Source organism: Scyliorhinus torazame, chromosome 5 (genome assembly GCF_047496885.1).
Source record: "Scyliorhinus torazame isolate Kashiwa2021f chromosome 5, sScyTor2.1, whole genome shotgun sequence".
Lineage (NCBI taxonomy): Eukaryota > Metazoa > Chordata > Chondrichthyes > Carcharhiniformes > Scyliorhinidae > Scyliorhinus > Scyliorhinus torazame.
Genome location: NC_092711.1, coordinates 213501671 through 213528401, shown reverse-complemented (window position 1 = coordinate 213528401; position 26731 = coordinate 213501671). Strand labels below are relative to the sequence as shown.

At 44.5% G+C, this 26731-nt stretch overlaps 1 protein-coding gene across 6 annotated transcripts in view; it reads left to right on the top strand.

Moving 5' to 3' along the window:
- The window catches only part of LOC140420935 (plastin-3-like), a 169191-nt gene that overhangs the window by 121904 nt on the left and 20556 nt on the right, over positions 1-26731 (top strand). For all 6 annotated transcript variants that reach the window (XM_072505098.1, XM_072505102.1, XM_072505097.1 and 3 more), the window contains exons 6-9: positions 7369-7450; positions 10507-10672; positions 13830-13972; positions 18562-18657. In XM_072505098.1, coding sequence (XP_072361199.1) covers positions 7369-7450; positions 10507-10672; positions 13830-13972; positions 18562-18657 — 487 coding nt within the window. The remainder of the gene's footprint in view (positions 1-7368; positions 7451-10506; positions 10673-13829; positions 13973-18561; positions 18658-26731) is intronic.

Sequence of the window (26731 nt, the reverse complement as noted above, 5' to 3'; positions counted from 1 at the left end):
GTGTACCTCTGGCAGCTATTGACCTTTTCGGGATTTGCTTAATAACGCTAAAGTGTGCAAAAATTATGGGCTATTTTTCAGCACTTAATAATGAATATTTCTCCCAACTTATTTTTGTCACCTTTTTGTTTGAACTCTAATCACTCCCATTTGGAAAATGTACATAAGAGTCCTTGGCATTGTAATTGGATACACCATTAAATCAGCACTCGTATTTTTCTCTATCAACCACTTAGGCTATCCCACTTTACTGATTGCTCATTCAACCTTTAATATTCCTCTCAATTGATGTTGAGAAGTGTTATGATTCCTCCTCAAAGATATATATTTTTAAAAATACCTACTTTTGCGGTGCTTGCCTGCTTTAAACAGCCAGCTCTTTGACTAAAGAACAGAATGTATCAATTTATGATGTAAGCACAAAGATTTAGGTAATTGATTGGATAGAATTTCTTCCATTGAATCTCCAATATTATAACTAGTGTCGGAAGATTAAGGGAATTGATGAGTCTAAAGGTTTCACCTATTGTTGACATTTGGTTTTGTGGGATGTTTTGTTTATTGTAACATATGCAAAAGAAATTAATCCTACAGGTAAGGAATTTCTGTAAGGAATCGGTCACCCAGACAGTGTGATAATTCATACCCCAACTTTGCTTTTGTTTCTTGTCAGCCATCGCTTGCACCAGGTTTTATTTTTGCTCCCACAGCAGTAAAGCTTTGAATTTTCTGGGAAGAGGGTTACTGGAAAGGAAGCTTTACTTTGCAGGTTGAGTTTACTTTGTAGCTTAAGGCAAGAGAGTTGCGATAAATGAGTCATTATCTGGTTGGCAAGATGTAACTAGTGGGGTGCCACAGGGTTCGATCGTCAGGGCCCCAACTATTTACCATATATATTAATGACTTGGATGCAGGGAGAGAAGGTGCTATAGCCAAATTTGCAGATGGCACTAAAATAGGTGGGATAGTAAGTTGCAATGAGGAAATACAAAATTTGCAAATGGATTTAGGTAGGTTAGGTGAGCGTGCCAAACTTTGGCAGATAGAGTTTAATGTGGATGCGTGTGAGGTAAGATCAGCCATGATCGTATTAAATGATGGAGCAGGCTCGAAGGGCTGAATTGCCTACTCCTGCTCCTACTTCTTATGTTCTTAACATGCCATTTGGTTCAGTCATGGTCCAAATTCACTCCGTCTCCACTGCAGCTTGCTGGTTGTTTAATAATAATACTCTTTATTAGTGTCACAAGCAGGCTTACATTAACACTGCAATGACGTTACTGTGAAAATCCCCACAAAAAATTGCCATTGAGCCTCTAGTCGTTCCCAACTACAAACACCTTTCATGTCTGTTTTTAGAATCGGACAGCAGTATAGCTAATTCTGCTGTTGTGTCTGTGCTAGTTCATGAAAGGAATTATCCAACATGTCCCAGATCCCTACTTGTTCCTCAAAGTTATCAGAGTTTTTGACTTGTATACCAAATTCACTTTCAAAAATTACTATTGAATCTGCTGTCAACAGCTGAATAAACAGTACATTCCACATGTTGGCAAATCGCTGCACTCGAAAAATATTTACTCCGTTTACCCGTTTGGCTCTTTTGCAGTTATCTTAAATTTATCAGTTATCTTAAAATTGTTGACACTGATTTTCCCTCAACATAACCTTGTTTCTTACATGCTTATCATATTCAACTCATTAGGCTTGTTCCAATAATTTTAGTAGGTTATGACTGATCTGCATATCAACTTTTTTAGAATCTCTGCGGTGCAGAAGGAGGCCATTTGGCCCATCAAGTCTGCATCAACCTTCCAAAAGAGCACCCTAAGCTAGGCCCACTCCCAGGTCCTATCCTTGTAATCCAACTAACCTTATTTGGACAGTAAGGGCCATTCTTTAATGGGCAATCCACCTAACTGGCACATCTTGGACTGTGGGAGGAAACCGGAGCACCGGGACGAAAACCACGGAGACACGGGGAGAACATGCAAACTCCACGTACAGTCACCCAAGGCCGGAATTGAACCCAGGGTGCTGGCACCGTGAGGCAGAAGTGCTAACCACTGTGCCATCCCTAAATTACATCCTTTGCTCTATATCCCTTCATACCTCATAAAAATCCCAAACTTCAGTTCACCTCCTGCATCTATAATCTTTTTCTTTGGGTTGCGGGGGAAGGTGGAAGTTCCATATTTCCGCTAATCCATTTGTCAAAGAAGTGCTTCCTAGTTTCACTTGAAAAGATGACTGATTTTGATTGTTTTCCCCTGTTCTGGATTCCTCGATCAGAGGAAATAGGGCAGAAATCGAGAACCTACCAAATTCCTTTCAGAATTTTAAACCTCTCAATTAGATTGTCCTTGAATCTTCTAAACGCAAGAGAACATGGGCCTGATAAGCAACTTGACATCCTAATTTAACCCTTCAGGTTCTGGTATCGTTCTGTGGCCTGAGTTTTCCCACATATGAGGAAACCTGTTTTGTTTCACTTGGCAGTGCTAAACTGTTTATCTCCCACCTGCTACAACTTTGAGAGGAAGTTTCATGAAGTTATGTTACGCCCTCAGTAGAGACTGATCGTCATAGAATGACTACGGTGCAGAAGGAGACCATTCGGCCCATTGAGTCTGCGCTGACCCTCCAAAAGAGCACTGTACCAAGATCCACTGCCTTGCCTAACCCACGCTTTCCTCATAACCTAACCTGCACATGGCCAACCACGTAACCCTGCACACAGACTGTGGGAGGGAACCGGAACACACAGGAAACCCACGTAGACACTGGGAGAACGTGCAAACTTCACACAGACAGTAAGCCAGGGCTGGAATCTAACTCGGGTCCATGTGGCTATGAGACAGCAGTGCTAACCACTGTGCCACTGTGCAGCGACCAACAGAAATAAGCATAATTTGATATTTGAAATTTTTTACTGTGACCTACAAACTAAAATTAATATCCACTGAACATTACTTAGCAGACAAATAATACTCACTTACCGAATGGCCTATTTACTATAATTGAAAACCCCACGTATATTTCAACATTAGGCCACATTCTCAGCAGCTATGCAGCCTTGTAGATAAAGTCCAAAACTTCTCCTCCTTTCCAACAAGATCCCTTCTCCCTACTATACCAGGACAAGTCTTGCAGTGTACTTTGTAAATGTTCCCTCACTCAGTCTCTTGAATACCATTGAATAAACGTCCGATGAGAAAGCACAGTCTGGTGACTTCATGATCTTTAAATATCGACATGTTTTGTCTCTTCAAACAGGAAATCTGTTCTCACCAGCATTCTACTTGGTGGCGAATACTAAAACATTCTTTCCCTCTGCTTGGCACAGCTGCAGCTTTTTTCAGTCTTATGCTCTGAGTATCTCTGTCTATCAGAGTCTGAGAGTACATATCCAGCAAGTCTAGACTCTCTCTTTGTTTTGTATCAAGGCGTGAAAACTGGTGGGAGAGTTTCTGTGAATTTCGAGCTGGGCCTTTGTTCCCATGCCACCCAATCACATGGACCTGTCTCCAGGTCGAGTTCAATATGATCACCATTCCAGGAAATTCTGTTTCACCTCAAATTAAAAGCGGCGATTTAAAGCATTACCACCTTATAAAGTCTAGCTTTCATAAGTTTTTTTTACGGTACCCAATTCTTCTTTTTCAAATTAATGGGCAATTTAGCGTGGACAAACCACCTACCCCCAAACATCTTTGGGTTGTGGGGGTGAGACCCACCCAGACATGAGGAGAATGTGCAAACTCCACACGGACAGTGACCCGGGACCGGGATCGAACCCGGGTCCTCGGTGCCGTGAGGCAACAGTGCTCACCACTGCGCCACCCTGCCGCCTCTAGCGTTCTTGACCGTTAATGGAACCAAGGTGCTGGACTATTGTGTAGCTACGGGGAAGAGATCTTTTTGACTCAGTTACTGCCTATTTCCTTTGCTTCACAGCATACTGCAACATGAGAGTAAAATAGCAGCAGTTAGAAGCAGTGTCTGCCAGTTTGTGGTGTGTGTGGGAGATTTGGATCACAACTCGGCCTGTTCATTTTCTAAAATGTTATGAATATAAGAACAATGATGGGCAGGACATCCAGGTGATCACTCTGGCCCTGATTTAATGTCACGCAACACCGCTAGCATTTACACAAGATGACCTCTGCCATCTCCAACTCCTCCAACGTAGGAACAGGCTCAGTTCTCACTTGAAACAATGCTGTGAATCAGTGCTTACTGCACCAGCTGGTAGCCCACTTACTACTCTCTGGGATAAGAGCTACCGCCTGACATTTGACCTGGATCCGGTATTTGCACAATTTGAAATTCTGACCCTCATCCTCACTAACCTGTTTCAGATCCTCACCAAACTGTTTCATCCTCTGCTCCAATTTTGAAATTGATCTGGGTTATAGATTAGCTGAGGTCAAACTAAGAACACTAACTGAGAGGTGAAGTGTTTAGGATCCCAGATGGTACATAAGATTTGGTAAAATTACGGTACACAGTCAACGTTCACGTCCCTCAAATGAAACTTTGTCAAGGTGGCAATTAACGGAACAATTTGTTGAAAATAGTAGAGAAAGTGAAACATTTTGTGCTGCATTATTCTGGTTCAAACCGATGCAAAATCTGACTAAAAGTAGTTATCAATTAAGTAATGTGGACGACTGCTTGCCAAAGAAAGCAGTACATACTTTCCCCAACCGGAAACCATGGCTCAATCGCGAGATTGAATCCCTGCTGAAGGACAGGTCTGAGGCTTTCAAGTCAGGCGACCCTGCCCTACACACGAATTCCAGGTACGACCTCCGCAAAGCCATCCGAGATGCCAAGAAAGAATGTCAGACCAAGCTAGAGTCACAGACTAGCGTTACAGACTCTCGGCGGTTATGGCAAGGCCTAAACAACATAACGGGCTACAAAGCGAAGCCGAGCAGTATCTCCAGCAGCAGCGCACCCCTCCCCAATGAACTCCAGTGCATTCTGTGCTCGGTTCGAGCAGGAAACCCAACGATCAGCTGTCGAGTAGCCCATAACACACCCATCATCACAGCTTCTGAAGTCAGATAGGCTTTCCTGAAAGTGAACCCTCGGAAAGCGATGGGTCGGGACAGGATCCCTGGTCGTGCACCAAGAGCCTGAGCGGAGCAGCTGGCAGATGACTTCGTGGACATCTTGAACCTATCCCTACTCCGCTCCGAGGTCCCCACCTGCTTCATGAAGACCACCATCATACTGATGCCAAAGAAAAACCAGGCAACGTGCCTCAATGACCACTGTCCGGTGGCCCTGGCTTCAGTCGTAATGAAGTGCTTCGAGAGGTTGGTCATGAAGCACATCACCTCCATACTCCCAGAACGCCTTGATCCAGTTCAATTCGCATACCGCCGTAACCGGTCCACAGCAGACACCATCTCCCTGGCCCTACACACATCCCTAGAGCATCTCGACAACAAGGACTCCGACATCAGACTCCTATTTATTGACTACAGCTCTGCCTTCAACACCATAATCCACGCCAAGCTCATTTTAAAGCTCCAAAACCTAGGACTTGGCTCCCCGCTCTGCAATTGGATCCTCGACTTTCTGACCCACAGATCACAATCCGTAAGAATAAACAACAACACCTCCTCCACAATAGTTCTCAGTACCGGGCCCCGCAAGGCTGCATACTTAGCCCCCTACCATACTCCCTGTACACACACGATTACGTGTCAAAATTTCGTTCCAACTCCATCTCAAGTTTGCTGACGATACGACCATTATGGGCCGGATCTCGAATAACGACGAGTCAGAATACAGGAGGGAGATTGAGAATCTAGTGGAGTGGTGCAGCGACAACAATCTATCCCTCAATGCCAGTAAAACCAAAGAGCTGGTCATTGACTTCAGAAAGCCAAGTACTGTACACCCCCCTGTCAGCATCAACTGGATTGAGGTGGAGATGGTTAGCAGTTTCAAATTCCTAGGGGTACACATCTCCAAAAATCTCCTGGTCCACCCACGTCGATGCTACCACCAAGAAAGCACAACAGTGCCTATACCTCCTCAGGAACTAAGGAAATTCGGCATGTCCAACTCTTACCAACTTTTGCAGATTCACCATAGAAAGCATCCTATCTGGATGCATCACAGCTCGGCCCAAGACCGCAAGAAACTTCAGAGAGTCATGAACACAGCCCAGTCCATCACACAAACCTGCCTCTCATCTATTGACTCCATCTACACCTCCCGATGCCTGGGGAAAGCGGGCAGCATAATCAAAAACCCCTCCCACCCGGCTGACTCACTCTTCCAACTTCTTCCATCGGGCAGGAGATACAAAAGTCTGAGAACACGCACAAACAGACTCAAAAACAGCTTCTTCCCCACTGTCACCAGACTCCTAAATGACCCTCTTATGGACTGACCTCATTAACATTACACCCCTGTATGCTTCACCCAATGTCGGTGTTACATAGTTACATTGTGTACCTTGTGTTGCCCTATTATGTATTTTCTTTTATTTCTTTTTCTTTTCATGTACTTAATGATCTGTTGAGCTGCTCGCAGAAAAATAATTTTCACTGTACCTTGGTACATGTGACAGTAAACAAAAATCCAATCCAATATTGCAAAATTAGGACCTGTAGCAACTTGTTTACTTAGTATGTTGACAAACTTGCAAAGCAAAAATGTACTTTGTGGCGCCATAAATAGTTGATAAAGGAAGAGAGCAACTCAGATTCGTTCCGATGCGACAGTTGGCATTGTCGATTATAATTTGAGCACCTTGGTTGTTGGTAAACCTCGTGTGTAGATAGTTGTGTGAGCTGCTACAGAATTGTGATCACAGCCGTTGAAAATTGAAAGCAGACTTTCAATCTGATTTAAGATGCGCTTTCATTAAAAAAAATATTTGCTTGCCCTCAAGCTTGCACATTGCTGCTGTGAAGGTTATGGTGACACTTTCCAGTAGTGACTTCCCTTCAGAACGGAGTGGATTGCCAGGATTCTTCAGAGAACATTGAGGACCAGCAGCATTGTGTGGGACTAGAGTTGCATGTAGGCTAGACTAACAGGTTCCCTTCCCTGGAGAACATAAGTAAACCAAAGAGAAAGGCAGCTTTTATGCTCAATTTGTTTTCCCCCTTGTGTTAGGCCAAACATTTATTGACTTCTCAACAAGGATTGAGGTTCAAATACAAGTGACTGCTTCACAGGAACTGTTGGACCTGAGATGGATTCTGAAAGTTTGATTTATTGGTGGAATAGACCTTGTGGATTAAGACAATGTGTGGTAGCCTCTGTCCGCATCTCCAAATTGTTCAGTATTGGGCAGTTTGGTCAACCATTAATAATGTCCCTCTACTTCACTTCCAGCAAGATGATCAACCTTTCTGTGCCTGATACAATTGATGAAAGAACTATCAACAAGAAAAAGCTCACGGCATTTACTATTCAGGTAACATATTAATGTTTAATGTTAATAATCTCGGCGACAATTGACTGCAGTGTTTGTGGTGATAAAAGTTGCATTCTGGGAAGAAATTGGTTCTTCACTGCAAAGTTGACTCATCCCAGTTTGTTCAGCTTCCATTTACAAATAAAAACTGGTTTATCCATTTTTTAGGAAGGAGGTAGAGAAATCACCTGGGACATGGCAATGTCATGGAATTCTCTCACTAATCTGGGGGTTGGGGGTACTCTTAGTTTTTTCTCATTAGCATTGATTCAAAGCAAATGTTTTTGGGGAAAGAGTGGGGGAGTGAGACTAATTGGATGATTCTTTCAAAGATCTGACACAGACACAGTGAGATGAATAGCTTCTCTCTGTGCTGAAAGATTCTATGGTTACTCTTATCACACCAGGTAAAGTTCAAATCCACTTGTTCCATAGGTTCTTGGAGCCTGATTTGCAAATACCTTTGATAATCAATTGCCACTTTCAGCAGCAGCTTACTGTGACCTAGCTCGACCATGGACAAGCCGACCTAAAGAATTCATCATGGTCTACCTGGTTAAATTGGTCATCATGGTTAAATTGTATGGGGGCCTCATCTCTTCCCATTTTCTTATTACCTTACACACTTCCCAATACGGTAGTCCCCTCCTCAGATGGAGGGAGGTTATTGTGTATGCTAAATTAACGAGTATATCCTCAAATTCTACATGTTAGGTGAGATTGCACTCTGCCCAAAGCAGAGTCCTGAGGCTGGAGTGAGTTTCTGGATTGAGAACCCTTCCGTTATCTACTTGCCTATTTCCCTTTAAAGAAGATGCAAAATTCTCTCATTTTTCAGAAAGACAGTTTCCCTCGGATTGAGGGAACCAATTGGCTTCTTTCTTTTAGACTGTGCTGCAATTGTCCTTGGATCAACTGTTACTTGTACCAATGCAATTGTGTCAAAGCTCTGTGAGACCAGTTGACTTGGGATTGATGTCTGCCCAGGAACAGGGAGGCAACTATCTTAACAAGGTTTACCATGTGAAGACAGGAAATGTGCTGCTACTTTGAAGCACAATTCCTGAAGGCTTTGAGCTACTGGAACCACCATATCCCTGTAAACACTCTCCAACATTATACCCTCCTGTTCCCTCAATTTGGCCATCTATGCATTCCCCATTTCATTTGCCCTACCATTGGTGGCTATACCTTAAGCTCTGCAATTCCCTCCTTAAACCTCTCTGCCTTTCATCCTTCAAGATGCTCCTGAAAAACAATCTATTGGAATCATAGTATCAGTGAATGATACAGCACAGAAGGAGGTTTCTCAATCCATTGCCCCCACGTCCACTCTTGTGATAAAACTATCCAATTAATCTCACTCCCCTGCTCGTAATCTATAGCCTTGTACATTTTTTCCTTCAAATATTTAGCCAATTCCTTTTTGAATGTTCTTAATAAAGATGCGTTCATCACCCTTTTCAGGCAATACATGTCTGGATCACAATGACTCGCTGTGTAACAAAATTAAAATTCCACCTGTCGCCTCTGGTCCAATCATCTTAAATCCTATGGTTATTGATCCTTCTGCCACTGGAAACGGTTTCTCCTTATTTACTCTATCAAAGCCAAACACCTCTATAAAATCCCCTCTTAACCTTCTCTGCTTAAGGAGAACGTCCCCCAGCCTTTCCAGCATCTCCATGTAACTGGCATTCCTCCTCATTGGCATTATTTTACTAGTAAATCTGATCCTTGCTAAGAACTTGACATCCTTCCTAAAGTGTGGTGTCCAGATTGAACATAATAGTCCTTTGGGTGGGGCCTAACCAGTGTTGTAAAAAGGATGAGCCTAAGTTCCTTCTTTGTTCTATTTCTCTATTTATAAAGCAAAAGGTCCCATATGCTTTTAGGGCATGCTTCTAGCAAATCCTCCTAATATCACCTGCTTTGACTTGGTGTTGAGTTTTATCTGGTTGCATTCCTATGAAGCACTTTGTGACGTTTTACTATGTTAATATATAACCCCAAGTAGGTATTGCTGTTCAATCTATGAGAGCGTGATGCACAAAGTTTTATTATAATCCTGCTTTATCAGGATTATGCTTGTATAGAAAATACAGCCCCCAAGAAAGACTCTTCCAATGCCTTGTGATTTTGGCTCTGTTTTACTTTTGTGAGGAATGTGCAAGGCAGAACATAGCTTCAAACAAAATTTCAGAATAGCATAAGGCTAGGGCAAACTCATTTATGTTGCATTCATCAAATTTCTTCAGCCGTTCAACTGAGTACCCCAAGAAGCCACCTTAGAGCTGGAAGGTATGGGAAAACATAGCTAAATCTGGATTTTATCCAAGGGTTGCTTTCTAGCTACTAGATCCATGTGAGGAAGACATGTGACGAAAGATTGACAAGGCCACCAATTCTGTTTTGTGTCTTAATGATGAGAGGTTGCATTCTCTACCCCCGTGTGCAAATAATTAGAATGGGATGCTGGAGGGCTGGCAAGGTTCCTGGAACCATATCTCATTGTAATCGACAACTGCAAGGATAAAACATTGGGTAACAATTTGAGGAAGCCCATACTCTTACTGATGTAATAACATTTTGGGTCATTTTTAATGTGGGCAATCTCAGTAAGAGAATTATTATCTGGAAATTTGAAGATTAAAAAATGATCTAATGGCATTCCACCCAGCTCATTCATCCACTTATGATATTGAGGATAGTCACAGCCTTCAGCAGCCCTGTGGTTCTGTTCAGGCTCTTGGAGGTTTCAAAAACCAGGGACCTGCACTTGTCTCCTCTCCATAGCAGTTAAGCTGCAATTAAGTCAGTATGGTCTTGGAGATTGTGAGCACAAACTATGTCACTTCCCCCCCTCACCCACCCCCATAATGTACTGCATGGGTAACACGTAACACGTCTGTAACACGTCTGCATGGGTAACACGTCTGTAACACCTCTGTAAAACCTCTGTAACACCTCTAACTTCACAGTGGTCAAAGGTTGAACGGAGTCCTGAATTTAATGTACACCCCAATAAAATTATATGAATGTGTTCATTTTCATAGGAAAATCTGAACCTTGCTCTGAACTCTGCCTCTGCTATTGGCTGTCATGTTGTCAACATTGGTGCACAGGACTTGAGAGAAGGAAAGCCCCATTTGGTCTTGGGACTTTTGTGGCAGATTATCAAGATTGGGCTGTTTGCTGACATCGAACTGAGTAAAAATGAAGGTAAGAACCAATTATTTAATTAAAGAGACTTTAGTTCACAGTCCAATAATGGATATCAGCCTCAGCTTCAACATAATGCACCCTGTTTCCAACATAAATATTCTCCAGATGGAAAGTTGAGATATTTTAGTTGAACAGCGTCCAGTATGAAGGGGATGTTTTTAGTTTATAAAACTCGTTATCTCACAATGCCACCTGGGTCTGGGGAGGTGAGAAGCAAAGGATGTGGGTTAGTCATGATATATGAAGCAAACTGATTATTGCAAGACTTGGGAGTGAAACCAAACAAAGAAGTTAGAATGAGCAACAACATGAGAATTTTGTATTTCATCCACCATAGCTAGGAGTCTGTTGGAATTGTGTGTGGTAAGTATTATTCAAGCCAAGGTTCCCCTGTTCAAGAGTCAATGTGCAAATGCAGTAGTCATTTGGCTTAAGAGGTGCATGTGTTGGCAATGAGAGCAAATAAGTGCCAACAGAACAAAGTAACTGCACCATTAGTTTTCATTTTAATGATGGCTGGCTGCCTGATTTGAACAGTTTTAATTTTTCTATATTGTCCAACCACACTTGGGACATGCGGCTCGATCTGGTGCTTCTCACATTGCATTACTGCCAATTATGTGTCATCATTAGGCAGATGTAACAGTTATAGATTGCTCCCCCGTCGGTGATTGCTAACAGTGGCATAAGTTGTTTTCAGTAGAAATCCTCAACTCTGAATAATTTGTGCCACAGTATTGAATGTAGTAAGATCATGTTTTGAAATGGTGGCTGCGACTTCAGACATTCAGCACTTTGGAACTTGACTTGCGGTATCCTTGGAGTTTGTGATCCTTGATTTAAAATATCAGTTTTTTCATAAAGGTAAATGAGAATTATTGCAGCAAATGGCTGGAACGTCAACTGCCAGCTCAAAACAAACATGTTTGCAACTAGAGCATGCGTTTATGTTGTAGCTTTTATGTAGTAAAAGATCCCAAGGCATTATCAAACAAAAATTGTCGCTGAACTACAGGAGGAAGTATTACCACAGATGACCAGAAGCTTGGCAAAGGAAAAATAGTTCAAGGAATATTTTAAAGGAAGAAAGAAAGATGGAGAGAAAATTCTAGGGCTTTCGGGTCTTGCAGCTGAAAGCATGGTTGCTGATGGTGGGGATGTTAAAATCAGGGATGTGTAAGAGGGCAGAATTGGAGCAGTGCTGATATGTGGGAGGATTATAGGGCTGGAGGAGGTTGGAGAAAGTGGGAGGCCTATTACTGCCGTAATGATAGTTGAATTTTGCCAAATTGAGTCTTTGTGCTTATCGGAAATGATTATTAAATCTGATCTATGCAGCTCATTCATTTCATCAACAATTTAAAAACGGCAGCACTGTTGGATAATTAATCAGACTTTTTTGCTGATAATGCATTTTTGTCACAGCACTTATTTTGGTATATGGAGTTTCGACATGGTGCTACATTAAAACTTGAATGATATCCTCATTTTAAAAAATTAGGAATGGCAAATAATTTACAAAATAGTACATTGCTCAGGTTAAAGTATTAATTTTGTCCATGTGATGTAATCCCTGCAGATATTGAGCTTCTCATTCCTAATTGCAAAAGAATAGTGCAAGTGGCCCATAGGATAACTAGTAGTATCGCAGAGAGCATTTCTGATTGGTGTTCAGCGAGAGAAATAGTGTACCAAAGATAGAAATCTACACTCGCTTTTTTCCAAAATCAGCTCAAACAACCCTTACTTTAAACCTTTTAGTGCAAGAGGCACTGCAACAAGGCATTTACTGTTCAAAAAACGTTAATTGCCCTTACTCTATAGGTGTCTAAAGCCTAGAGGTGCACTAGTGAATGGTAAGGAACAGTAGGATATGAATTATAGTGTGTAGTCATATTGGGGATAATTTTCAACATGGTCATCTGAGTGATGACCTAACAGATTGCACACACCCTTCAAAATGAATGGGATTGATATTGGGCAGGTTCGTTAATAGACGAGGGCTGGGATGCTCCGATAATGGGGCTCTGTCCCCACGCCTGCCAGAAAACGGGTGCGAATGACTCCGGACTTTTTTCAAAGTCCGCGCAGTTCCTGCTGCCGATACGGGCCCCTGCACCTCTGGCCGGGGGTCCGCGCATGCGTGTGGCAGCCGCTGTGGCGCTGGCCCCGTGCAACATGGCAGAGCCACACATTGGGCCGGCGTGGAAGAAGGTAGCCCCCCCCCCCCCCCCAATCAAGATCGCGCACGCCCACCGATCGCAGGCCCCCAATCGCAGGCCTGGCCATCGTGGAGGCCCCCCCTTGGAGACTGATCTCCCCCCCCCCCCCCCCCCCCCTCCCCCACACACGCACACCAGGACGGCCGTCACAGCCGCGATGCCGAGCTCCCGCCGGATGGAACCATACGGGAACTACGCCGGTGGGAACTCGGCCGGTTGACCGCGAAGAATCGCCACAGGGGCCTCTTTCAACGGCACCCGACCGGCGCTGGCGGCGATTCTCTGGTCGCCGGAGGTTTGCATCCCGGCGTGGGACCCGATCGTGGGTCTGACGCCCCATTCTCCGCCCCAGCGCGTAGCGCGATTTCGGCTCGAAAAACCCCGGCCAAGATCTATTCTGCCAAATTGCTGTCCACAAATATTCCTCCACTGGAAATTTCCTTGACTCGTGCCTGGATCTTTTGTGGCTGATTTATAGATTGATATGATCAGTTAATGACTCATTATTATGTCATGTCACTCCTCATCAGGTAGGTCAAAAAACAAAGGAGATGGATTTTTGGTATTTTTTTGTTGTCGTCTAGCATCAAAGTTTTCTCTAGACCGTGTTGCTGTACTACCGGATAGCAATCCCAGTGCAGCACACAGCCAGAAATTGGCTGTGCAGAACCAACATTCCCTATAAAACGTGAGTGTGTGTGGACAAAGAGCAATCATAATGAGACCTTATTCTGCAGCAAACCGGCCGTGCACTGTAAACCAAAATTAAAGGGAACATTGCAAGCAATCCTGATCTTGGATGTTGAAGCAGAAAGTATCCTTCATTGTGACATTGATTTTAAATGTCAGTATCTGGCAACCCATATGAAACCAATGGATTAACACTGTTGGGGGAATGAATATTTCGATTTAATTGGAATCTGCTTTCTTAGCGCTGGTTGCTTTGCTTCGTGATGGGGAGAGTCTGGAGGATCTGATGAAGTTGTCTCCAGAAGAGCTGCTGTTACGATGGGCCAATTACCATTTGGAGAATGCGGGCTGCCAGAAAATCAACAACTTCCACTCTGATATCAAGGTACTGGCATGTGCAGAATGATGGACAAGCGGGAACGGATTCCATTCTGGGTTAAATTGTGCACAGATTTGGGATCAGCACAAATTCCAAACATTAAAGCGTCATGTTTTTTGTGTCAGGCAGTGCTAATCTGAGGATTAGTACTCTAAATTTAGCCGAAGTAATTATTTGGGATATAGGTTTTACAATAGAATTGCATATTTTTCTTGCTGATGGTATCAATGTAACTATTATGGTAACTATTATATCTCGATTATTGTACAAATATCAGTGGAGATCTTTGATGAAATGTCAAACCCTTTGCAGTTGTCATACTTGCAGAGTTATTAGATTTAGAAGGGACGGCCTGCTGCCTATGTGGGGTTTTATAGCTAAGAAAGCCAAAATTCCATTTACCTCCTTATTACTTGCTGTATCAACGTGCTAGTTTTCTGAGAATCATGCATGAGGATGCCCAGATCCCTCTGCACTGAAGCACTCTGAAATTTTTCTCCATTTAATCATGTTTGGGTTGTGAATCGGGGGCGGTAGGTTGAGACCCTGAAATGAGATGGGTGTTGTTTGTTTATTTTTTGGGGGAACCGTACAGATGGAAAGGTTCAAGAATTACAGGTGCAAGTGAAGAGCAATGGGTGGTGATCATCGTGTACAATATATAATAAACTTGTTCTTTATAAACAAGGTTGTGATGTTGTTGCACACAGGGACTCCTCCTGCATGGATGATAATGGTGCTCAGACACTTGATTAAAATGCACAGGCACTTTGTGGATTAGGTATCATTCTCAATATACATCATTAAGGCGGTACCAAGTCCCAACATGGAGGTTTATGATTCTCTCTCATAGCAGTATTTCTTAAGAACATCTGTGCTACCAAGTACACCGAATCTGAACTATTTCTCCATGACCACTGACAATCAACAGGGAATGGCTTTGGTGGGGATGTGGGGCAATAACCAGAGGACACCGATTTAAGATAATTGGTAAATTATTCACTGTTTTTAAAAAATAAAATAAAAATCTTATTTTCCCCTCTGGTCCTTTTGTCAATTATCTTAAATCTATCCTTTTGGTTATCTACCCCCCCCCCCCCACCCCCCCAATAATGACAATGACTTGGATGTAAGGATTGAAGGTACTACAGCCAAATATGCATACTAAATTAGGTGGGATAATAAATTGCAATGAAGAAATAAGAAATTTACAAATGGATGTAGGTAGGTTAGGTGACGAGGCCAAAATCTGGCAGATGAGGTTTAATGTGGATGAGTGTGAGGTTATCCATTTTGGCCGGTAAAATAGAAAGACAACTTGTTATCTAAATGGAGAGAAATTTCAGAGTGCTTCGGTGCAGAGGGATCTGAATGTCCTCGTGCATGAATCTCGGAAAACTAGCATGCAGGGACAGTGGGTAATAAGGAAGGCAAATTAAATTTTGGCCTATATAGCTAAAGGAATAGAGTATAAAAGTAGGGAAGTGTTGCTGCAACTGTACAAGGCATTGCTGAGACTGCATCTGGAGTACAGTGTACTTTTGGTCCCCTTATTTGAAGGGGATGTAGTTGCAATAATGGCAGTACAGAGGAGCTTGACTAGATTAATTCCTGAGATGAGGGGTTTGTCTTATGAAGAGAGATTGATCAGTTTAGGCGAAGAGAGGAGATAAGATGATAAAAGGCATTGACAAAATAGATGTAGAGCAGATGCTTCCTCTTGTGGGGCAATCTAGAACGACAGGTCATATTTTTAGGATAAGGGGTAGTAAATTTAAAGCCGAGATGAGGAGAAATTACGGGGGCGATTCTCCGAGCCCCGCGATGGGCCGGAGAATCGGCGCAACCGCGCCCCGACGCCGGCGCGCGATTCTCCAAGGTGCGGAGAATCTGCGCCAGCGCGTTTGGGATCGGGGCCGCCGATTCTCAGGCCCGGATGGGCCGAGCAGCCACACGGATACGACAGAGTCCCACCGGCGCCGTTCACCCCTGGTCGCTGCCGGCGGGAACTCTGCGCGAACGGTTGCGGGTGCGGCCTGTGTGGGGGGGGGGGGAGGGGTCTCCTTCACCGGGGGGGGGGGGGTGGGCCCTCCGATGGGGTCTGGCCCGTGATCGGGGCCCACCGATCGGCGGGCCTCCCCCCCCCCCCCCCCCCCCCCCCCCCCCCCCCCCCGGCCTACTTCTCTGAGCAGACGGCCCCTGAACACCAACGCCATGTTGAGTCGGGGCCGGCACGCTAAAGAAGTCCCCCGTGCATGCGCAGGTTGGTGCAACTGCGTATGCGTGGGTTGGCGTGGTGCCCATTTGGTGCTGAGAAAGAAGGCTGGAGCGGCGTGAACCGCTCCAGTGCCATGCTAGCCCCCTGTGGGGGACAGAATAGGCCGTACCCGGGCCCGGTTCGCGACGGCGTTCATGATGGCGCGAACACTTGGGCTCCATTTGAGAGAATCGCCCCCTACTTCTCTCAAAGGGTCGTGAATCTGTGAAATACACTACCCCAGAGTGCGGTGGATGCCGGGATATTGAGTAAGTTTAAGGAGGAGATGGACAGATTTTTAATTAGTAAAGGGTTGAAGGGTTATGGAGAATGGGCAGGAAAGTGTAGTTGAGGCCGAGAGGAGATCAGCTATGATCGTATTGAATGGTGGAGCGGGCTCAAGAGGCTGAATTGCCTGCAATTTCTTCTCCCCATCTCCCATCACAGGGCCTTCAACCTATACGGGCCGGAGAATCGGCGCAACCGCGCCCCGACGCCGGCGCGCGATTCTCCAAGGTGCAGAGAATCTGCGCCAGCGCGTTTGGGATTGGGGCCGCTGATTCTCAGGCCTGGATGGGCAGCACGGTAGCATTGTGGATAGCACAATTGCTTCACAGCTCCAGGGTCCCAGGTTCGATTCCGGCTTGGGTCACTGTCTGTGCGGAGTCTACACATCCTCCCCGTGTGTGCGTGGGTTTCCTCCGGGTGCTCCGGTTTCCTCCCACAGTCCAAAGATGCGCGGGTTAGGTGGATTGGCCAATGATAAATTGCCCTTAGTGTCCAAAGTTGCCCTTAGTGTTGGGTGGGGTTACTGGGTTATGGGGATAGGGTGGAGGTGTTGACCTTGGGTAGGGTGCTCTTTCCAAGAGCCGGTGCAGACTTGATGGGCCGAATGGCCTGTTTCTGCACTGTAAATTCTATGATTCTATACCTTAAAATATGCTTTTTACTTCCAACGTCCAATTGTGTCAATCATTATTAAATGTTTTTCAACCGTTATGCCTAAACTCTGTGATTAACATAAAAATATCAGCAGGGACATATTTCGATTAAACGGCAATACTTTTCCAGTTATCGTGTTGAAGAGTTTCGATTTTTTTTTTTTTTTTTTTTTAAAAGCTTGTGGTCAGTAAAAGTGGTGCGTGTTGCAATTCGTTACTTTAAATATTTTCTCTGAATTTATGATCATTAACTACCCGTGACTATATGAACTGCAGTAATGAGGTTGCCATCAGTATATTATATATATTGTACACGATCGCTCCTCACAAGCACCTCCAATTCTTGAACCATTCTCTCTCTATATGGTTCCTCAACTAAAATAACCATTTCACAAAAAAAGAGCCCATCTCATTTCAATGTCTCACCCCAGCCATTCATTTCCCAAACATCATTAAATGAGTCACAGGCAGCGATGTTTTACTGACCACAAATCAGAACAGCTTCCTTTGGCCTAGTTTTTTTTCTGCATTCTCCTCCCTTGCACCATAATTGTAACCTGATATTTTCAGCTTGTCCTGAAGTCAGAGGTGTCAGCCGTGGCCCAGTGGTTGTCAGTTCAAATCCCTCTTCAGATACTTGAGCACATAATCCACGCTGATATTTAAGGACAGCGCTGAAGGGAGTATTTTGGATGACACATTTAACTGAGGTCCTGAATGCCTTCTCAGGTGGACTTAAAGATCCCATGACCCTACCCTAAGAAGTGCAAGGCAGTTGTCCTGGTCAAGGGAGGCATCTTGGTCAAATGAACATGCCATGAATGAACACAAAAAAACCCTTCAACCAGCATCTAGTAGCATCAATAATATATGAATAATACATAATAGCATCAATAATACAAATTATCTGGTCATTAAAACCCGTTGTTTAGGATGGCATAGTGGCTAGCCCTGCTGTCTCACGGCGCCGAGACCCGGGTCTGATCCCGGCCCAGGGTCACTGTCCTTGTGGAGTTTGCACATTCTCCCCGTCTCTGCGTGGGTCTCGCCCCCACAACCAAAAATGTGCAGGCTAGGTGGATTGGCCACGCCAAATTGCCCTTAATTGGAAGAAAAGGTATTGCATTGTGTACTCGAAATTTATTTTAAAAAAACGTTTGTGGGATCCTCTTGTGTGCAAGTTGACTGGCATGTTGTTTACATTAAAACAGTAATTACATTTTGAAGTACTTCAACGAGTGTGAAGCCCTTTGGGATCCCCTGAAGACATGATTGTCGCTGAATATATGCATATTCATAACTTAATAAATAACACCCATTTTAAATGTTACTATTGCTATTTCAGTACATTTTGTTGAGCAATGTCTTTACATCTGATCCATATTGTTTGTATTCAGGATTCAAGGGCTTACTATCATCTTCTGAATCAGATTTCACCAAAAGGCATTAAAGAAGGAGAGCCATGTATTGACATCAATATGTGGGGCTTGAATGTAAGTATCGATGAATATATAGTAACATAAAGAAAAATTGTTTCCAAAGATTTGATGACGCTTTTAATATTTTTTAACTACAGTCCTTAAATAAATTACATTGTACTCTGTTGAGCAAACGTAAATTTAATGTGTTTTGTTGATCCGACATGGAATAAGGGTCCTTGGAGTACAATACTTCTACAAAACCTTTTGAGCTTTCTGTCATCTTAGAAGGTTTGCTTAACTGATTAGACAATTAAAACCTCTATAGAGTTCAGATTATAACATCCAAAAATATAAAATGCCCCGATAACATGAACAAATTTAAAAACTCTTTCATATAAGAGCTGTTGGAGATACCTTGGGCACGAATCAACGGTAAAACTTCCAAATTAATTTCCCCACCGCTATCCAATGACAGACACTTTTTTGGGCCCGATGGTTTCTCACCGGTTTAGCCCACACTTAGAATTTTGTTCAGCACTAGGGTGCTGAACTCGGAGATCGGGCCACCATTTTGAAAGGGTGCCCCGATCTCTAAATGAGTTTGTGGATCCTAAACAGCCCCCACTCATGGGAAATGTCACCCCCACCCACACACACACACATGAGCACTACCCCGTCCCTGCCCCCCCCCCCCTCCTCACCCACTTCAGGCCCCCCAACCCTTTTACAGCACCCCCTGCCTTCCAGAACCCTCACCAGTCACATCCACCCAAACTTCCCAGAGGCCCCTGCTAACCTGCCCTGCACACCACCACCCTTCAAACCCCCACCCTCCTCTCACAGACATGGCCCCTGGGCCTGCCCTGCTCCTTGGCACTGGCACCCAACCAGCTTGGCAGTGCTACCTGGCACCTTGGCAATGCCAGGGTGCCCACGTTCCAGGGGGGTGAATTGAGGGCCAGGGAGCCACCCTGCACTATCCCTACTACCCAGGGGCATCCAGTGGCCCAGGAGACCCCCCCCCCCCCCCCCCCCCCCCCAGGTGCCGTTCTACCTGGTCCATGTTCTTGTGGACCAGTACTGATTGGCGCCTGGAAGTAGCCTTGCTAGGGAATCCCAGGGTTTGGTGTATCCTGGCCTTAAGTAGATTTAAGACCTACTTCAGCAAGTGCCGTTTGGTACCGCCCCTTTTTGGCCGAGTTCTAATTCCGACGTCTCATGGGACTTGGGTGAGTCCCACGAGGCCCTGAGGCTGCTGGGAGGCGCGCGGGAGGCCTCTCCCGGGATTCTCCGGCCGCGTTGTGTTCTCATTCAAGCACAACGCGCCCAGAGATTCACACCTCTTGTTTGTTTTTTTATAAAGCATCCGAATCTTGTAAGTGGTGTTTTTGGTTTCTATTGTACATTATACTGAGTGAGATTCCCTTCTCTATATAGAGACTGCTGTACTGAGGGGGGGTGAGAAAAGTCACCTGCGATCAGTATCCCAGTCCTGGATTGACCCCATTTTAAAACAGGATTGTTCTTCCCAATGGAAATAAGTGGAGTGCACACCAGCTTAAACCTCACCTGCATCTGGATGTTTGAAGCTGAGCTGCATCATCATTGGCAATCAGAAACTGGCTGATCGACCGGGCTTCCTTAAATTCGGCTGGACCTCCACATCAAACCTTTCCTGAACACTCCTCATCCCTCCATAAGTATTGGCATCCAAAACAGTAAAGCAGTGGCATAAAGAGGCAGATAGTTACAATTAAGTGGCGTAGGCGTTCATGTGGAAGTCAATCCCTTGCTGTCTGATATAAATGGTTAGGGTATAAATCAGGATGAAAGGACTAGGGATGGACACGTGGGATACTAGCAGACTGTGAAGGAGAAGCAATTAGAAGTGACTACATTGTGATGTGAACCACAGGATGGCAATGTCACAGAGCTGGATGAGAGAGGGGAGCTCACCAGTTGGTCGTCTTTCATCACCGTTGGTACAGTGATTCTTGACAGCTGGATTGCCGACATCAAGAAAGGTTATATAGATTCAGATTTTGTGGACTGAGATGAAGTGATGGCACTGGCTCAAAGGAAAGCAGTTCACAAAGGTCTAGCAACCGCTATTCATTTGAATTTGCTGCCAATGGCATGTGACCTCTGACAGCGAGCAACAGTGATGTCATCGAGCAGGCAAGGCTATGAGAAATATTCAAACAGCAAGACAAAGTAAAACGCATTGTCCTTCACTTGCAATCATCTTAAAAAGAGTGAAATAAAGGTTGGGCCATGCGCATGGGATTAATGCAGAAGCTGAAATATCAACTTTTCTTTAAATCTTAAAAACCTTTGGTATTTTAAAGTAATGGAGAAATTTGACATTCCAGAATAGAGAATAATTTTTCAGGGTCAGAGGTTGTTCATCAGGAATTATGACAGCTGTAAGTATGCGGTTTAAAAATCCAGTTACAACTCATTGAACAATACATAACTTTTTTCAGGGGGTTTTATGGTCAGATTAAAAAGTGGAAGTTCACATCAATTCTAAAGATTTCCATCTGCAGTGATTTCAACAGTTCACTCTGTGGAGGAGCAGGGAATCACTGACAACAACTTCTGAATCTCTGTGTTAAACTAAAACAGCACATGTGCTATTGTTCGGAATTGGTGTCAGTTTTGCAGTTGCAATGACGATGAATGCTGACAGCTTTGCCTTCTTATAACTACAAAATCTAGGCTAGTAACTCCTTCATCACTTCTCTCCACCGTGGAATAGAACTCAAACTCTCTTGAATAACAGTCTCAGTGTATAACCCTTGGGAGAACTCCTTGAAATACACTAGATCAGTGTTTTTGAAACTTTTTCCCTGGGATACACTTTACCAACCCGTCCACCTTCGCAACCCATGCCAGCTGACCTTTGCAAGACATAATTTTCAACCTTTAGTGCAAGCAAGCTTGGTCATCATAATCTCACTTGCCTTGTCATTCAATGTTGCATTTCTGCTGAGGACTTGAGCTGATGATGTAAGTTCTCACTGCATCCTTGAAAGAAATCAAGAAGTTTGTTCTCAAACTCACCACACTTAGTCTTCAAATACCTTTGAAGTTTTTAAACTCTCATTTGCCAGTACTTCCCTCCATATAACGTACATCCTGATTGGCATTGGCACAATTAACAAGGCCATACCTCAGGAAATCATCTTTATACTGCTTTGGTCCCGATTTCAGTTTTTTCTTTGTTGATTGTTCACCAGAGCACTGTACAAAACTAACACCAGCACTGATTTGGCCTGCCGCGGACTCCTCTGAGCAGCTCTTTCCATCAGATTGAGTTGGGGAGTTCCTGACCATGAGGTATACTGCCTGTTTGTGTCTCTGGCCGTCTCCGCCTTGCAACAAAACGATCCATCTTCGGTTCTTCACCGTCCTGTTGCCTTGCTTGCTTGCAGCTGGAAAATGGAGGACACTCTCCTCCGTGAGTTTGTGCCAAAAGCACGAGCAAACAGGGCACGCGTGACATCGGTGTATGTGCGTGAACTGCTCTCTGCCGCCATTTCTAACTAGAAGACTGTATCATTCTCATTTAAAAGCCTATCATGGTTGGCATTGCCAATTAAAAACTCGGTCATGGCTGCTGTGTGCTTCTGCGATCTAGAACAGTGCGACACTCCCGACACCCATCCACGGGTCGCGACCCTCACTTTGAAAAGCCCTGCTCTAGATACCCTATATTCCAGCACTTCCAAGTCTTCTCTTTTTAAAAAAAAAACTGGTGATGGATAATTAGGAATTAATCCTTAGAATCTGGCTGATTTAAGAATTTTCATCCTCATTTTGAAATCCCTCAAGGTTTGCCCTTCCTATCTCTGCAATCTCCCCCAGCTCTACAACCCTCTGAGACCTCTTGATTTTTGCCTCTTGCGCGTAACCAATTTCCCTTGCTCCCCCACTGGCAGGCATGCCTTCAGTTGTCTAGGCCCTCAGTTCTGGAATACCCTCCCTAAACCTCTATCTCTCTCTCTCTTTCACTCCCTTTAAGACATTCCTTAAAGCTGACCACATTAATCAAGATTTTGGTCACATGCCCTAATATCATACTATGCAATTCAGTGTCAAATTTTGTCTGATCATCCGACTGACAAGATACAGCATTCCTAAATTGTGGCTGTACTTGCAGTTTGTAAGTTACAGCCTTCCAGTGGAAAATAACCAAGGAGTAAACCTGTGTAGAAACGATTTTCAGAAACAGTGTGAGTCACCAAATGTTTGTTTTTTATTTTTGCTTATGGAAGGAACTTTTCCCATTGCCAGCACTGAAAGTAAAAACTATATATAGTGTGCATCAGCTGATCTCTCACTGATGGTAGGCAGGTATATTAAGTTACAGTTTCACAGGTACAGTTTGGGAAGAAATGGTGACTTTAGGGTGAGTATTCCACAGCTGAGGGCCTAGACAATAGGAACAACTTGAGAGCACCTCCTATATTTTGTAATGAATGTGCCAGTGGCACTTTAACGACCAGTTGATCTACTGTTGTTGCAAAGAACAATATAGGACAGGAACAGGCCCTTTGGCCCTCCAAGCCTGTACTGGTCATGATACCACCCTTGGCCAAAACCCTCAGCACTTCCTAGTGCCGTATCCCTCTATACCCCCTATCCATGTATTTGTCGAGATGCCTTTTGAACGTCGTTATGTATCTACTTCCACCACCTCCCCTGGCAATGCGTTCCAGGCACTCACCACCCTCCGTGTAAAAAAAAAAAAAAAAAAACCTGCCTCGCACATCTCCTCTAAACTTTGTCCCACGGACCTTAAACCTATGCCCCCTGGTGACTGACCCCTCTACCCTGGGAAAGAGTGGCTGCCCATCCACTTCATCCATGCCCCTCATAATCTTGTAGCCCTCTATCAGGTCACTCCTCAACGTCCGGTGTTCTATTCAGCATTTCTGCATAGCTAACACCCTCCAGACCAGGCAACATCCTGGTAAACCACCTCTGCATCCTCTCCAACGCCTCCCCATCCTTCTGGTAATGGGACGACCAGAATTGTGCGCACTATTCCAAGTGCGGCCTTACCAAGGTTCTATACAGCTGTAGCATGACTTGCCAGTTTTTATACTTGATGCCTCGTCTGATGAAGGCAAGCATTCCGTATCGCAGTCGCGATTAGGTGCAGATTTGAGTCAAAGAGGGATGAAGGTGGAAAATAATAGGGCAGGGGCTGATGTAAGATTGCAAAGGTGGGGATAAAAATAGGGCAAGGGCATAGTATAGCAAGGTGGGTATAAACTTTAAGTTTGAATGGGGTTGAGGAGAGGCTGGCAATGTGAAGAATGAGTAGGCTGAATGGCTTGAGGGTGAAAGCAGGAGAGTTCGAGTACTGTAGGGGGAGGGAATCACAGATTATTTTCAGCATTTCTGTTTTTATTCATTATTTGAACACACAGCAGCAACACTGCGGTTAAACGGAAGGGATTGACCCAAGGATTTTTAATTTTTAAAATTTTGATTTGATTTATTGTCATATGTACCGAAGTACACAAAGTATTTTTCTGCGGCCAAGGGAACGTACACAGTAGACAAAAAGAATAATCAACAGAAAACATTGACAAATGGTTCATCGACAAACAGTGATTGGTTACAGTGCGTAGTAAGGGGCTAAACAAAGCAAATACATGAGCAAGAGCAGCATAGGGCGTCGTGAATAGTGTTCTTTCAGGGAACCGATCAGTCTGAGGGGGAGTCGGGAGGAGTTGAGTCTTGTAGCTGTGGGGAAGAAGCTGTCACTATGTCTGGATGTGCGGGTCTTCAGACTCCTGTACCTTCTGCCTGATGGAGCCCTGATGGAAGGAGCCGAACTCGTGGCATTTGGCTAAGTCTGTGAACTTTGTGAAGAGGGTGATGGTTTTAACCTCACTGTCTTTGCTGGAGCAGCACATCACAAAACCTGTCTCTTCGGTCAACTATCTTTCTGTTCCCTTCAGTTCAAAGATTTCTGACCTGCAATGTGAGATGGTAACATCACGATGAGGGCAACAGGGCACCTGGGACCTTGGTGAATAACCAGACAAACAACATGTCACCTTAACCAATGAGATTTTACAGATTTACAATAGAGGAAAAAATTAGAATGAAACCGTGGATTACAATCAAATCCGGTGCAGAAAAAGGGAATGAAAGACTGGATTGAGAGAGAGAGAAGAATGAAAGACAAAATGGAAAAGTATGACATGAAAAGTAACATTTCTTGAAAAAAATCTCCAAGGACAATTTACCAAGACTTCAAGGTTTATATTGTTCAATTGATGAACAACATTCTGGATTGAGCTGATGACTGGCAATAAATATTTCTGCCACAAGCATTATGCAGTAACCTTCTCCGACAAGAGAATCTAGCCACCTCCCATAGGTATTCAAATGGCATTAACATTGTTGAAACTCCCAGAAACTTAACTGAGCCAAATAAATATGTGGCCATGGGAGCAAGGACAGAGGCTGGGAATTCTATATGAATAACACATCTCCTGATTTCCCAAAGCTTGTCCACCTTCCACAAGGCTCAAATAAGGAGTGTGATGGAATACTCTCCACTTGCCTGGATGAGTGCAGCTCCAAAAACATTCAAGAAGCTCAACACCATCGAAGGCAAAGAAGCCTGCTTCATCGGCACCCCATCCACCACCGCAGCCACCTTAACTATTCACTCCCCTCAACACCGATGCACAGTGGCAGCAGTGTGTATCATGATGCACTGCAGCAACTCACCAAGGCTCCTTGGACAGCACCTTCCAAACCCATGGCCTCTACCACCTACAGGAGCAAGGGCAGCAGATGCATGGGAACGCCACAAGTTCCCCTCCAAACCATATATCATCCTGACGTGAAACTATCATCATTACTTCAAAATCCTTGAACTTGCTCTTTACACCATATGGACAGCAGCACCTTTTAGAGCACAATTATGGATGGGCAATAAATGCTGGCCTTGCCAGCAACACTCCCAGGCCAAAGTGAAAAGATTATTTGTTAAAAAGGTACTTGTGCAGTTGAACCCACTGCACAAAGTTATGTCTGGTAATTAGTGGGGAATTAACTTACAAGAGCAGCAAGTTCTTGAAAATAATGGAGGAGATGGGGATGCTGAGTGAAATCTTTCCCAGGATTTGCCAGAATGTCAGGCTCTGCATGAAAACCAGCGTGTTTCTCCGGAAACACAGCTGGGTTTTCAGACCAGATTTTCTGGCACTTTAGTGCACAGAAAGTCTGGGGGCATGGTTTACACCGTCACTCTGGTGAGGCAGGGCCTGATAGAGCCGGCAAGGCCAGTTCCATTGAGATCAGGTCACCATCTTTAAAGGGTGCCCCGATCTAGATTTAAAATAAGTTTTCCCCCAAACCCCCCACGGACATGGAGAACAACCTCACAAACATTGGTGTGACGTTCCCCCACCAAAATAAGTATCGGGTGCACCCTTCTCCCTACCAGCGCTGTCATTAGGGCTCTCTCCATCTTCCCCCTCCCCACCCCTCTCATCCCACGCACATAAGGGGAAACCCCCATGGAATGGGTTACCTCCTGGCAGTGTCCAGTTGGCACTGCTCAAATCAATGCCAGCTGGCAGTGTCGGGGGGCAATGCCCAGCCTTGGCCCACAACCTTCAAGGGATTTTAGGCACTCCTAGCATGGTCATTACGACTGGTTTTCGCTTTTGAAGAGCAGTAGTGATTTGTGTCCGAGTGACGTCACACCGCCGGGATGTGGGGACACACACACACACACAAATCAATTGTGGGCGGAAGTATAGCATAAAGCTATTTAAATACATATACATTAATTCAAGCACATGGAAGTCATCAGCGGCAGGGAAGATCGCAAACAAGAGATCTCGTCCACGTAAATCCCGGTTTGGCCCTCCCCCGAGACTTAGCGGCCATATCGGGATATGCATCCACGGCAAATGGAGCCACTAGATCTCGCCCGCTGTTTGTAACCTAGCCATTGGACAGGCAAACCAGAATACAACAGTACTGATCACTAGCCCGGATAAATGGGGAAGGTTGGAAGCAGGAAGGACATCTGGCTGCAAAATCATTTGCAAAGTCCTAAAAACCTGCAGTTGATATGAAGGGTGGTCAACCAGCATTGTGGCGA